Source organism: Quercus suber, unplaced genomic scaffold (genome assembly GCF_002906115.3).
Source record: "Quercus suber isolate HL8 unplaced genomic scaffold, Cork oak 2.0 scaffold_90, whole genome shotgun sequence".
In the NCBI taxonomy this organism is placed as follows: domain Eukaryota; kingdom Viridiplantae; phylum Streptophyta; class Magnoliopsida; order Fagales; family Fagaceae; genus Quercus; species Quercus suber.
Genome location: NW_027069555.1, coordinates 989,086 through 1,003,131, shown reverse-complemented (window position 1 = coordinate 1,003,131; position 14,046 = coordinate 989,086). Strand labels below are relative to the sequence as shown.

General features: G+C 33.3%; 1 protein-coding gene and 1 pseudogene across 1 annotated transcript; one reads left to right on the top strand and one right to left on the bottom strand.

Annotated features, from left to right (window-relative positions):
* Positions 1-1,344: 1,344 nt before the first annotated feature.
* LOC136067893 (uncharacterized) lies at positions 1,345-7,979 on the bottom strand. Its single transcript, XM_065774315.1, has 8 exons — positions 7,909-7,979; positions 7,041-7,708; positions 6,870-6,977; positions 6,349-6,555; positions 4,791-5,269; positions 4,308-4,406; positions 4,046-4,211; positions 1,345-1,565 (listed from the first exon to the last, which is right to left on the bottom strand). The coding sequence occupies exons 1-8, from the start codon at positions 7,977-7,979 to the stop codon at positions 1,345-1,347; spliced, it is 2,019 nt and encodes a 672-aa protein (XP_065630387.1).
* Positions 7,980-8,780: 801 nt separating this feature from the next.
* Positions 8,781-13,711, top strand: LOC111992346 (oligopeptide transporter 7-like; annotated as a pseudogene).
* Positions 13,712-14,046: the final 335 nt, after the last annotated feature.

Sequence of the window (14,046 nt, the reverse complement as noted above, 5' to 3'; positions counted from 1 at the left end):
TAACGAGTGCCTTAAAATAATTGTTAATAAACCATATTAGGAAAATTTTGATACAACTTTTATGAGAAATATAAAAAGCTATGAGAAAAACTAAATACTTTATCTTTTTTCCATAAAATGTTTCTAAAAAAAGTTCTTAAATCAATACCCTTAGAACATTTGTTAATATTTCCTTATAAAAAAAAATTAAAAAAAAGCACTCTGCCTATCTTGAGGCATTATTATTTGCATAGTGTTATTACACAATGAAATCGTATTTTAAACTCACAAATTTAGTTTAAAAAATGGATGTGTAACAGAGCATGCAATACTTTTTTTTTTTTAATCGTTATTATATATTGAAGTGGTATTGTCACATCTAACTGCCTATAAAGAAAAGGAAAAAAAAAAAAAAAAAATCACAACAGTGGTTTAAATTTCATTACATGTACTTCTGTTAAATTGGGGTTATTGCCATAAGAGAGAAAATGTCGCCTTTAATTTTTTTTTTTTTTTTTCTCTACAGAATTATATCGTTTTACAGCCTTCTGAAAAAAATCAGTCTAAAAATGTTATATTAATGATGGCTCAGATTAGAACTAGTTAGAATTTGTCACATTAATAATTTGTAAAAATGTTGTAAAATAATTTATATTTGTAGCATTACTCTTTGGCACATGAGTAATGCTACAGATATAAACTATTTTACAACATTTTTAAAAATTGCTGATGTGGCTTAGCATTTACTAAATAATTATTGGTAAATAAAAATGTGATATTAATAATCGTCCAGATTAGAACTAGTAAGAATTTGCCACATCAATAGTTTGAAAAATATTGTAAAATAATTTGTACTTGTAGCATTATTCTTTGGCACCTATGCACATTCAAATTCATGCACTAGTGGCACTTTCCTTTTTCCTCTCTTTTTTATTAAATGAAGGTGAGTCAACCACTAAAATTATTATTATTATTATTTTAGATAAATACAATAGAATTTCAATTAGTAATTTTTTTTTTCATGATAATTATTCTTTATTATCAGCCCCAATACACTAATTGATTTTTTTGACACAAGCAAGGTTTGAACAATATCAGCTGAGCTAATTAGAACTCACAATTTCTCTCTTTTTGTTTATACACCTGGCATATTTAATTATTGTCTCATAATCTAGCTAGCTGTGAATATAACAGTCAACAGAGCTAAGAAATCACTTTCAATAATATTTGCAATCCAGTAAAACTTGAAAGTTACATGAAATTAAATAAATTTTAGTATAACATAGAACCAAGTCAGCCAAGAACAATGTAGCTGACTTCAATTGTTTTTTGTTTGATCATTTGTTTTTTTGTCTACAAAACTATTCATGGTGTCTTGCAGGGCTTGCAGTTAGTCATTTCAAATTTCTGAAGAAGATCAGAAGCATATTTGGTTTGATGGACAAACAAACCAGTAGAGGTATGATCAATCTGTAAACCAAGAAAGTAGTGAAGCAAGCCAAGATCTTTCAGATCAAACTCCTTGCCCAAAAGCTTGATAATAGAGGATACAAAGGAAGAGCTATTACCAGTGATGATAATATCATCTACATAAAGCAACAAATACACAATGAAAGACCGATGCCTCAAGATGAACAAGTTACCATCAATAGTTGAAGCACAAAAACCCACATTAAGCAGCTGAGAAGTAAATCTCTCAAACTAAGCCCTAGGAGCTTGCTTGAGACCATAAAGGGCTTTATGAAGAAGACACACATGTTTAGGAAAATCAGGATCAACATATCTTTGAGGTTGTGCCATAAAGACCTCCTCCTTAAGAACACCATGTAAAAAGCATTGGAAACATCTAATTGCTTCAATTTCCAACCATGTTACACAGCCAAAGTAAGAAGAAGTCTAACTGTAGCAGGTTTGACAACAAGACTAAAGGTTTCATCATAATTCAACCCATACTGTTGTAGATTCCCTCTAGCCACTAACCTCACTTTATACCTTGCAATAGACCCATCACTCTCTCTTAAGCTTATAAACTCATTTGCAAGTCACAACATTCTTATGTGGAGGAAGAGGGACCAAAGACCAAGTTTGTTGCTTCTGTAATGATTGGAATTCAGCATCCATGGTAGCCACCCATTGAGGATGCTTGGAAGCAATGGTAAAGGAAGGAGGTTCTGTTTCAGTATAGTCACATTGTACTTGCATAACTTTAGGCTTATATATTCCATGCTTAGACCTTGTAACTATAGGATGGGTATTAGTGGAAGAAGGAACAAGATTAGTAGGAGCAAGATTAGAGAAGGATAAAGAAGGTTGAATAGTATCTCGAAGGGTAGGTAAAGAAGGTATAAGGGTAGTAGATACTGAGGAAGAAGTGTCAATAGGAGCAAGAACAGCAGGAATATGACAAGAAGTAGAAAGGAAGGAGGGAAGTAGAGAAGACACCAAATCAAAATCTGATGGAAGGGAAGAAGAATTAGGAGTTGCAACAGATGGAGAGGGTTCTAAAGGAGCGGGAGGAGACATAGAATGAGACAACCAATCAGACAAGGAAGAAGAAAAAGGAACATGAGGATTGGTAAAATGAGAATCAGTAGCAAAAGGAAAGAGATTTTCATTAAACAACACATGACAAGCAATGTATGTCACGACCCAAATCCATGGAACATGGATTTAGATACATGACTAACCTACTGAACTTATATAACCCAATGAACACAATTAGTTTAAATATAATTCGAAACTCCAAATGAACAATGCTCTTAATAAATAACCTCTTACAAAAATCTAAACTCCACAAGTTGGAAATAATCTCCAAAATATAAATCATGAATTACAAAATAAGGATAACTAAAATTCTATAAGTCTTCAGGTAATATAGAAAATCGCCTACAACTTCCACGCTCAACCTTGCACCTTACAAAGCGATCAGAAGGTCCTATATTCCCCACTTTTTTTTTAATCGTTATTATATATTGAAGTGGTATTGTCACATCTAACTGCCTATAAAGAAAAGGAAAAAAAAAAAAAAAAAAACTTTCACAACAGTGGTTTAAATTTCATTACATGTACTTCTGTTAAATTGGGGTTATTGCCATAAGAGAGAAAATGTCGCCTTTATTTATTTATTTATTTTTTTCTCTACAGAATTATATCGTTTTAAAGCCTTCTGAAAAAATCAATCTAAAATTTTTATATTAATGATGGCTCAGATTAGAACCAGTAAGAATTTGTTACATTAATAATTTGTAAAAATGTTGTAAAATAATTTGTGTTTGTAGTATTACTCTTTGGCACATGAGTAATGCTACAGATATAAACTATTTTACAACATTTTTAAAAATTGCTGATGTTGCTTACCATTTACTAAATAATTATTGGTAAATAAAAATGTGATATTAATGGTCGTCCAGATTAGAACTAGTAAGAATTTGCTACATCAATAGTTTGAAAAATATTGTAAAATAATTTGTGCTTGTAGCATTATTCTTTGGCACCTATGCACATTAAAATTCATGCACTAGTGGCACTTTCCTTTTTCCTCTCTTTTTTATTAAATGAAGGTGAGTCAACCACTAAAATTATTATTATTATTATTTTAGATAAATACAATAGAATTTCAATTAGTAATTTTTTTTCATGATAATTGTTCTTTATTATCAGCCCCAATACACTAATTGATTTTTTTGGCACAAGCAAGGTTTGAACAATATCAGTTGAGCTAATTAGAACACACAATTTCTCTCTTTTTGTTTATACACCTGGCATATTTAGTTATTGTCTCATAATCCAGCTAGCTGTGAATATAATAGTCAACAAAGCTAAGAAATCACTTTCAATAATATTTGCAATCCAGTAAAACTTGAAAGTTACATGAAATTAAATAAATTATAGTATAACATAGAACCAAGTCAGCTAAGAACAATGTAGCTGACTTCAATTGTTTTTTGTTTGATCATTTGTTTTTTTGTCTACAAAACTGTTCATGGTGTCTTGCAAGGCTTGCAGTTAGTCATTCTAAATTTCTGAAGAAGATCAGATGCATATTTGGTTTGATGGACAAACAAACCAGTAGAGGTACGATCAATCTGTAAACCAAGAAAGTAGTGAAGCAAGCCAAGATCTTTCAGATCAAACTCCTTGAGCAAAAGCTTGATAATAGAGGATACAAAGGAAGAGCTATTACCAGTGATGATAATATCATCTACATAAAGCAACAAATACACAGTGAAAGACTGATGCCTCAAGATGAACAAGTTACCATCAATAGTTGAAGCACAAAAACCCACATTAAGCAGCTGAGAAGTAAATCTCTCAAACTAAGCCCTAACAGCTTGCTTGAGACCATAAAGGGCTTTATGAAGAAGACACACATGTTTAGGAAAATCAGGATCAACATATCCTTGAGGTTGTGCCATAAAGACCTCCTCCTTAAGAACACCATGTAAAAGGCATTTGAAACATCTAATTGCTTCAATTTCCAACCATGTTACACAGCCAAAGTAAGAAGAAGTCTAACTGTAGCAGGTTTGACAACAAGACTAAAGGTTTCATCATAATTCAACCCATACTGTTGTAGATACCCTCTAGCCACTAACCTCACTTTATACCTTGCAATAGACCCATCACTGTCTCTTAAGCTTATAAACTCATTTGCAAGTCACAACATTCTTATGTGGAGGAAGAGGGACCAAAGACCAAGTTTGTTGCTTCTATAATGATTGGAATTCAGCATCTATGGTAGCCACCCATTAAGAATGCTTGGAAGCAATGGTAAAGGAAGGAGGTTCTGTTTCAGTATAGTCACATTGTACTTGCATAACTTTAGGCTTATATATTCCATGCTTAGACCTTGTAACTATAGGATGGGTATTAGTGGAAGAAGGAACAAGATTAGTAGGAGCAAGATAAGAGGAGGATAAAGAAGGTTGAATAGTATCTCGAAGGGTAGGTAAAGAAGGTATAAGGGTAGTAGATACTGAGGAAGAAGTGTCAATAGGAGCAAGAACAGCAGGAATATGACAAGAAGTAGAAAGGAAGGAGGGAAGTAGAGAAGACACTAAATCAGAATCTGATGGAAGGGAAGAAGAATTAGGAGTAGCAACAGATGGAGAGGGTTCTAAAGGAGCAGGAGGAGACATAGAATGAGACAACCAATCAGACAAGGAAGAAGAAAAAGGAACATGAGGATTGGTAAAATGAGAATTAGTAGCAAAAGGAAAGAGATTTTCATTAAACAACACATGACAAGCAATGTATATTCTATTAGAAGTAGGATCAAGGCAAATATAACCTTTAGACAGAAGAGGATAACCAAGAAAGATACATGGTTTAGACCTAGGTTGTAATTTGTTTTTATTATAGGGTCTAAGAAAATGATAGCAAGCACACCCAAAGGATTTAAGAGCATGCACATATGGTGATTTAGAAAACAATTTCTCCCAAGGAGACTGAAAGCTTAACATTGAAGAAGGAAGCCTATTAATAAGGTAAATGGTAGCAATGAAAGCATATAACCAAAAATTAAGAGGAAGATGTGATTGGAAAGGAGAGCAAGACCTATTTCAACAACATGTTTGTGCTTCCTTACTGATACACCATTCTGCTCAGAGGTATGAGGACATGAAGTTTGATGAAGAACACCATGGGCAGAACAAAAGGATTGAAACTCAGCATTAGTGTATTCAGAACTATTGTCAATTCTTAAAATTTCAAGTTTGGAATTATGTTGAGTTTCAACCGTAGACTTGAAATGCTTAAACACAGACAGAACTTTAGTTTTAGACATAAGAAGAAACAGCCAAGTGAAACGAGTATAATCATCAACAAAGAGTACATGGTAATTAAAACCAAGTAAAGAAGTAATGGGAGAGGGACCCTAAATATCACTATGCATAATTTCAAGAACTGAAGTGGAAACAATTGGAGACTTATTCAAATGAAGTCTGTGCATTTTAGCAATTATACAATACTCACAAGAGGAACAAACCTCATCAATCATGGACAAAGAAAAAGATGAAAATACAAACTTGAGAACAGAATACAAAATCCTAAAATTAGGGTGACCAAGTCTGTGATGCCAAAGCAGAATCTGATGTGGTTTGACAAACACAAAAGCAGAAGACTTGAAGTGATTCAATAATGAAGATAGGTCAGAGATGGAAGGAATAGGATAGACCTCATCTCTACTCAACCTTGCATAGAGGATCTTCCTCGTGGGCAAATCCTGAATTAAGAATTTGTTGGCATCAAAGTAACAAAACACATTATTTTGGAGACAAAGTTTATGAACAAACAGAAGGTTAGAAGCAAGGTCAGGCACCCTTAGAATATTATCAAGCCTAAAATTATGAGTTAGGGTTTGAAGCTTACCATTACTAATGTGAGTGACTGGCAGTTCCTGACCATTTCCAAAGGTGATAGTCTCATTGCATTGGACAGGTTGTTGATGAAGAGACAACTGTGACAAATTGGGAGTTACATGATCCGAGCAGCCTATATCAATAAGCCAAAAGTTGGAAGAATGAACTTGAGCAGCATTGGCCACCATAGAAGCAAGTTTAGCAGGGGCATGCCTTCCTTAATATGCAAAATCCATGTGATGGTAACAATCAAGAGCTGAATGACCACTCTTTCCACCAATTTGACAAATGGGCCTACTAGATTGACCTTGATTTTGACCTTCACAATTAGAAGACTTAGCTTGATTAAAAGACTGAAATTGAGATGGAAAACTTTGATTGCTAGGATTAAATTCTAAAACTAAGAGCCTCTAAAATTGGAATAATTGCCTCTACCAAGATGAGAATTCATTCTACCAGAGTGAGGTCCATGTCCACGAGCACCTCTCCCTCTTTGGTTATGATTTCTTCCTCTTCTTCCTCGAGGAAAACCTTGTGAGTGAAAGTTTGCAACCATAGCCATAGAAACTGGATCAACACCATTGGATCTCTTCTTAATAACTCTCTCTTCAGCATTAAGTAATGCATTTAATTCCTCCACTGAAAACACATCACTTCTAGTTCTAATAGTAGAGCTAAAAGAATCTTAGTCAAATGGAAGACCATCAAGAATGATGTGGAGAAGCTCCTCATCATCCACAAACACAGACACAGCAGCTAACCTATCATGTGCTTGCTTAATCTTCTGAAAATAACCATCAATAGAATCACTCTCTTTCTTAATTGCATTCAATTCATTATGGAGACTCATAACATGTGACCTTGAAATTGATGCAAATCTCTTCTCTAACACTCTCCAAACTTCTCTAGCAGATTTTTGCCCAATTGTGAGAGCAAGAATTGCAGGAGAAAGAGTTGAATTCAAGAATGTGAACATTGCTTGTTCATGATTCTTCCAAGCTATGAATGCTGGATTGATTTCATTAGTAAAATTACCAGATGAATCTTTAAGAAATCTATCTGGAGCAATGATTGAATCATCAAGTACATCAATCATTGAGTAGGTATCAAGAATTACCTCGATTTGATGTTTCCACACAACATAATTCCATAGTCCAGCTTCACAATCATCATAGATGACATATTTGACAGCAACAGCAACAAGGAATTCATTGGCAAACTTGAAGAAGCCATAGCAGGCACAGCACTTGAAGAAGATGATGAAGAAGATGAATTGGATTAAGCAGAAGCCATTGATATGGATCAATGCTCTAATACCATGAAGAAACACTCGTAATCTCTCAAACAAACCTTTCTCAATCTCACAGTCACTATGTAAACCAAAACAGAAAGGAAAACAGAGGTAGAGAAATGAATTGGAGAAACTCAGATATTATTGCTATCAAAGAGTACAATACAATTCAATACAATACAAGTGAATAGATATCTATATATAGATACACCAGAGAAGGAAGAAGAGAGAAGCCTAATGAAGTCTGGTACAAGAGACTTGTAACCACCTCACACGAACCATAACAGAATCCTACACGTGTGTGAGATAACTGAATCCTTCAATACATAATACAAGAGAAACGACGTCATTGGGTTTAATGAGAAATGACACTGTTACACTTTAGGCGTGTTTTATATTTAATCACTTTAGCAGACGACATCGTTTTAGATTTAGGACAAGCCATTGTAACAATAGCTTCTTCTCCTTTAGGACTTGACTTTGAGCAGCTTGCACTTTCAGAGTCACTCCCAGTTCTCACTTTCCGAATGTGGGTCTTAGGAACCCTCTCATGTGTCCTCCTATCTTTCCTAAACCAGTTCATTGGGCTCCACAGAGAGCCTCTCACAGTCTCAGCCATTTTAGCTCAAATAGTCGTGGTCCCTCTTGGCAAACTAATGGCTGCAACAATCACAGACTGTGTGTTCTTCAAGGGGACTTGCTTGGAATTCTTGGACCCCGGTCCTTTCAATGTCAAAGAACATGTTCTTATTACAATCTTTGCAAATGCAGGAGCTGGGACTGTCTATGCCATTTTAATTGTTACTTCAATCAAGGTTTTCTAATTTGTTTTTCTTATTATTCTATCCTTTGGCAAAGTATGGTTTCAAACATGTTTGAAGTTATATTTTTCAATATAATTTATTAAAAAATTCTTATGACTAAAACTACATACAACCACCATATAATAAGTGGTTAGAGTAGGATAATTTTAAAATTTTTGAAGACTTTTTCCTCTTTTATTAATTTACTTTGGGAACTTTTTTAAGTTAAAAGTTCAATTTTCTTATGTTTAGTTATTAGAGGTTTGATGGATTTTGATTTTTGAATATTAGGTATTCGGGTTTGGATGGGCTGGGATATACAGGAGGTAACTAGTGGAACTGGCGGCAATGTGGTGGCCGGTGAATTTGGTTCAGGTTTCACTGTTCAGAAAATTTCACTAATTTTGATAGTAAGTGTGCATATTATTATTAAACTAGTATGTAACTCGTGTTTATAGACGGGAATGGTGAATTGTAGTGGTGCTATTGATGTTAGTTTGGGTCATTAAACATATAAGAGATTAATTCAATCGGGAAATTTGGAAGTACTAAAATGATTTTTCCTTACAATTTTCATGATATTAGTTATGCCAATTTTCTCGTCACACTATTATGACGTATATAAATTTGAAAATCATTATTGGATACTAAATATATAATATCAATTCATAATTACTGTCTGTGAAATTCTACTAAGTACAACACAAAATAAAAGAATAAATTGGTTCAATAATATCTCCTAAATTGAATGGGGATAGGTGGATGGCATTGTTCAACTTAATTACAGTTTATTATGTCCAAGATCTTCGTATCTGAATAGAAATAGTATAAAAAAAATACGCTTATTAGCTTAGAGAAAAAACAAAAGAAAAAATCTAAAAAATTTAATTGTATAAAAAGTTAATAATTCCAATTTTGATTCTAATTGAATTTTATTTAAGCTTTGGTTTTGTGTGTGTGTGTGTGTGTTACCTAGTTAGTAATGGACCATACACAGTCATGGTATATTACATAAATGATTTATAAATTTGAATTATTTTTAGTTATCCAAAAAAATGGCTCATACATATAAAATCATTCAAACTCTCTCTTCCTCATATTTTATATATAGATTTAGATATATGATTAGGTTTTTTATGGTTTTTTTTTTTTTTTTAATACTAGACTCCTTGTTTTATACATTGAATTAACTCACTTGGCAAAAAAATTAAAAAATTTAGATTAAATGGGACATGTGACGCAAAATTAAACTCTAATTGAAATCTAATTTTTACATTGAATTAACTCACTTGGCACAAAAAAAAAAAAAAAAATTTAGATTAGATGGGACACGTGATACAAAATTTTACTCTAATTGAAATCCAATTAGAAATTTAATTAAAATTTCTCTCAACTTTGGCTTTTAATGTATTTGTAGATTACTGATTCTCCTAAAAGCTTAAGCTATTGGGATATAGTAAATTTAATCATTAATACTCCTCCTCAAGTGATGGCCGAAAATACCTTTTAATAGGTGAGGCCCAACACATGAAAATTCAAATGGGAGGTAGAGTGGAGGAGACAATTATTGAACTCAGGACTTCCTACTTTGATACTATGTTAAATTATCAATTCTTTCAAAAACTTAAACTGAAAAAGGTTAAGCTATTGAAATATAATAAATTTAATTATTTAACCATATAATTCTAACAAAATTCTTCTTCTTTTTATTTTAGTTTGGGTGTGTATAAATATGTGACAATTTTCTAGTGGTATATTAACATCTATTTTCCAAAGAAATCATACTTTGAAACATCTTAAAATTGAAGATGACTAACATAAAACGTTTTAACAGAAATAAACCAATTAAACTAAGGTATCCAAAACACACAAATCAAATATATTTGAGCTATATATATATATATATGTTCAAGTAACTTAAAATCCTTTGGGCTCATGTTGATGGTATCAACTATCCATGCATCAAAGTGTCAAATATTTATTGTCCTTTAATTTTTATTTTTATTTTAACTTTAACTGAGTTGGCCAAATATTTACCCAAATAATTAAAGTTTCATTAAACCTTGTTTGAGATTTAAACATGTTACTCTTTTATTGGACAATTTTATTTTACTCATGTAAGAATTAATATATATTTGAGCACTTACATTAGACTCAATAGACCAAATGTTTAGCCAGAAAAAATAAAGAAACTCACAAAATCACCCTTGCATCAGCCTCAATAAACCCTCCACCAAACTAATTTAGGTACAATAGTCTCAAATTCTCAATACAAATATTAACTATTAAGCCATTGTTCATCTATCAAAATTTGCAAATTAATTTCTCTCTCCCTTTGCCACTCTCTTTTTCTTCGATTCTTGCATAGCTTTCTCCTCAAAAATTATTAGACAGAGAAAAAATTAATAATTAAATAGAATAATGATAGAGTATTAAGGTTAATGTAATTGTCTATAAATAGTACCTTCGCTATAGTATAAGTGTGATTTTGAGGTCAAATTTGACTAAAATTACCTTGAGATTGATGTGAATACTCTTATAGATTGATGAAATTGCCAAATTCGACAATAGATTTGGGATGAATAATATATAAATAGAGACTAAATCCGAAAGTTTTTGAAAAATAGCCAAAATTTTGAAACAACAAAAAAGGAAAAAAAAAAAAGAGCATAGAAATGAGAAGAAACAAATGTCTTTCCTTTTATTTTTTTATTGTAAATATTTTTTGGAGTAATGCTATGTTTAAACATTTTTACAACAAATTTTAGGTGGCAAGTTATTATTGAATTTAATTTGATCTCCCTAATGAAATTACTTTTTTAACACTAGTTACTGATAGTAACATTTTGTTAATTATGATTTATTATGAAAATGTTGTGGACGTAACACTTTTCAGTTTTTTAGCTTTACAAGTTGAAATGGAATACCATTTTTGTTGTGGATTCTTTGAATAAGTTTATGGACACAGCTTGTTTCAAAACTTGTTGAATAGTGAAAAATAAAAATAATGTTAATGATGAGTTCATATAAAACTGATTGTCTACCGCTCACAAGTTATAACCTCAACTTGTTCCCAAAAAAAATAAAACAAATAAAACAAATAAAACAAAAACAAAGAGTTACCGCCTCAACTAGCTGTGAAAGCAAAGTTGGGTTCCTTTACTATTGTTATTTTTGAGCTTATTAAGTTGGCTTTGAAACTAATCAAGCAATCCATTGCTGCTTCAGGGTCAGGGCTCTGCACGAGAAAGAAAAACATAAGAAAGGTGGAGTAACGCGAACCCAATTCTTTTTTTTTTGCAGTCATCTGCAGCTTTGCTTACTATATCTTCCCAGGCTATCTCTTTAAAATGTTAACTTCCCTTTCTTGGATATGCTGGACATCCCCCAAATCTGTTTTGGCCCAACAACTTGGTTCTGGTCTTAGTGGGCTTGGACTTTTTGCTTTTGGGCTTGATTGGGCCACCATCTCTTCCTACCTTGGAAGCCCACTTGCAAGTCCATGGTTTGCCACAGCAAATGTTGCTGTAGGATATGTTTTTGTTGTGTACATTTTGGCTCCCATTTGTTATTGGCTCAACGTCTTCAATGCCAAAACCTTCCCAATATATTCTCAGGATCTCTTCAGCTCGACTGGTCAAGAGTACAATATTTCATTAATATAATAATAATTTTCACTTTGACATCGACGCCTATAGCCGTGAAGGGCCTCTGTACATCAGCACATTTTTTCAATGACTTATGGTGTTGGTTTCGCATCTCTTGCCGCTTTAGTTGCACATGTTGCACTGTTCCATGGAAGGTACATAATGACATGCACATTTGACGTTGAATGTACACTATATTATCATGTGAATCTTCTTTTAAATCCCAACTGAGGTAGTGCGTTAAAGTTTATTATGGCTGTTGAATGCAGAGATATATGGGAGCAAAGCAAATCAAGTTTTCAAGAGAAAACAATGGATATACACACCAAACTCATGAGGAAGTACAAGCAAGTCCCTGAGTTGTGGTTTGTGATAATTCTTATAGCAACCATTGGCTTGTCCTTATTTGCCTGCGAATATTACAAAGACCAGCTTCAACTGCCGTGGTGGGGTGTTTTACTTGCATGTGGCATCGCCTTTTTCTTCACCCTTCCAATTGGAATCATCGCTGCTATTAAAAATCAGGTAGTTTCTTTTCATAGATCATTAATCTTTTGAAGTCCTCTTGGATCCAAAATTTCATCTAGATAGTTCATGAGAAGACAAAAATGTTGCCATCTAATTATTTAGCTATAACAACTATCTTGAAGCACTTCAGCTTGTTCTCTCTTAATGCTTTTTCCATAAAACAAAACAAAGCCTTAGGTCCAAAATAATCATAATAATTTATTACATGCAAGGTATAAGAGTCATTATCAAATTACTTTGTACCTATCGGTTTACATTTCTGATCTTATAAAAAAAAAAAATTATGACAGACACCAGGCTTAAACATCATTACTGAGTATGTAATTGGGTATATGTACCCCGGATATCCAGTTGCTAATGTGCTCTTCAAGACGTATGGGTACATAAGGATGGCACAAGCTGTAACCTTTTTGCAAGACTTCAAACTTGGCCACTACATGAAAATCCCTCCTAGAACAATGTTCATATATGGCACAAGTCAGTTATTTATATCCCTTCAAACTTGTTGCTTTCTCTATTGCATGTCAGTATTATTAATAGTTTTTGACCTTTTCTTAGGTTGTCGGAGCCCTTATTTCTGGGTTGGTGTACCTAAGCACAGCATGGTGGCTAATAGAAACCATCCCTAACATCTGTTATATGGGGTTTGGTCAGTCCTCGAAGAATCTTTGGAAACTTGGGGACATACCAGGCAATCAATTGGTTCTTCCTAGGCGGAGCAATTGCTCCTATTATTGTCTGGTTGGCAACTAAGGCCTTCCCTAACCAAAAGTGGATTAGACTCATCAACATGCCAGTCTTGATAGGTGCCACCGGATCTATGCCACCAGCTTCTGCTGTCAACTACACTAGTTGGATTCTTTGGGCTTTCTCTCTGGATTTGGTGTTTATAGGTATAAGCCAGACTGGTGGCGGCATCATAACTATGTTCTTTCGGGGGCACTTGATGCTGGCCTTGCCTTTATGGCTATGCTTATATACTTTTGCTTGGGAATGGGGGAAGTTAGCCACAATTTGTGGGGAAATAATCTTGATGGGTGTCCCTTCGCTAGTTGCCCAACCGCGAAGGGTGTTGTGGCTGGTGATGGTTGCCCTGTTTTCTAATGAAGAGATGAAAAAAGAAACCAATTGTTGTTTACATATGTGAATAGTCTTTCTCCCTATTGAAGAATTCTAATTAAAGTGGTGGGAGCTAGTGATTTAAAATCAAATGTTGAACAAAGGTTGAAGATTTATGTGTTGCATTAGAAAAACCTCAAATTTGAATGATTTTCAGTAAGCTGTTCGTGTTCACTATATGGTTTATCTATCTTTGAACATAAAATAGAAGACAAATGGTCACTTAGAAGCAATAGCAATTAAGCCTTTTCTTTACATGACGTGTTCGAAAATTTCATTTTAGTAATGAAATTGGGGTCTTTTGCTTTATCAGTGACATC

What these genes read in the sequence shown, in the direction of transcription:
- LOC136067893 (XM_065774315.1), bottom strand. Translation starts at nt 7,979, where the DNA reads ATGACGTCGTTTCTCTTGTATTATGTATTGAAGGATTCAGTTATCTCA. An exon ending in AGTCACTCACATTAGTAATG is followed by an intron (nt 5,270 to 6,348) that starts GTAAGCTTCAAA and finishes TTCTGTCTAAAG; the next exon opens with GTTATATTTGCCTTGATCCT. An exon ending in ATAAGCCTAAAGTTATGCAA is followed by an intron (nt 4,407 to 4,790) that starts GTACAATGTGAC and finishes GGTGTTCTTAAG; the next exon opens with GAGGAGGTCTTTATGGCACA.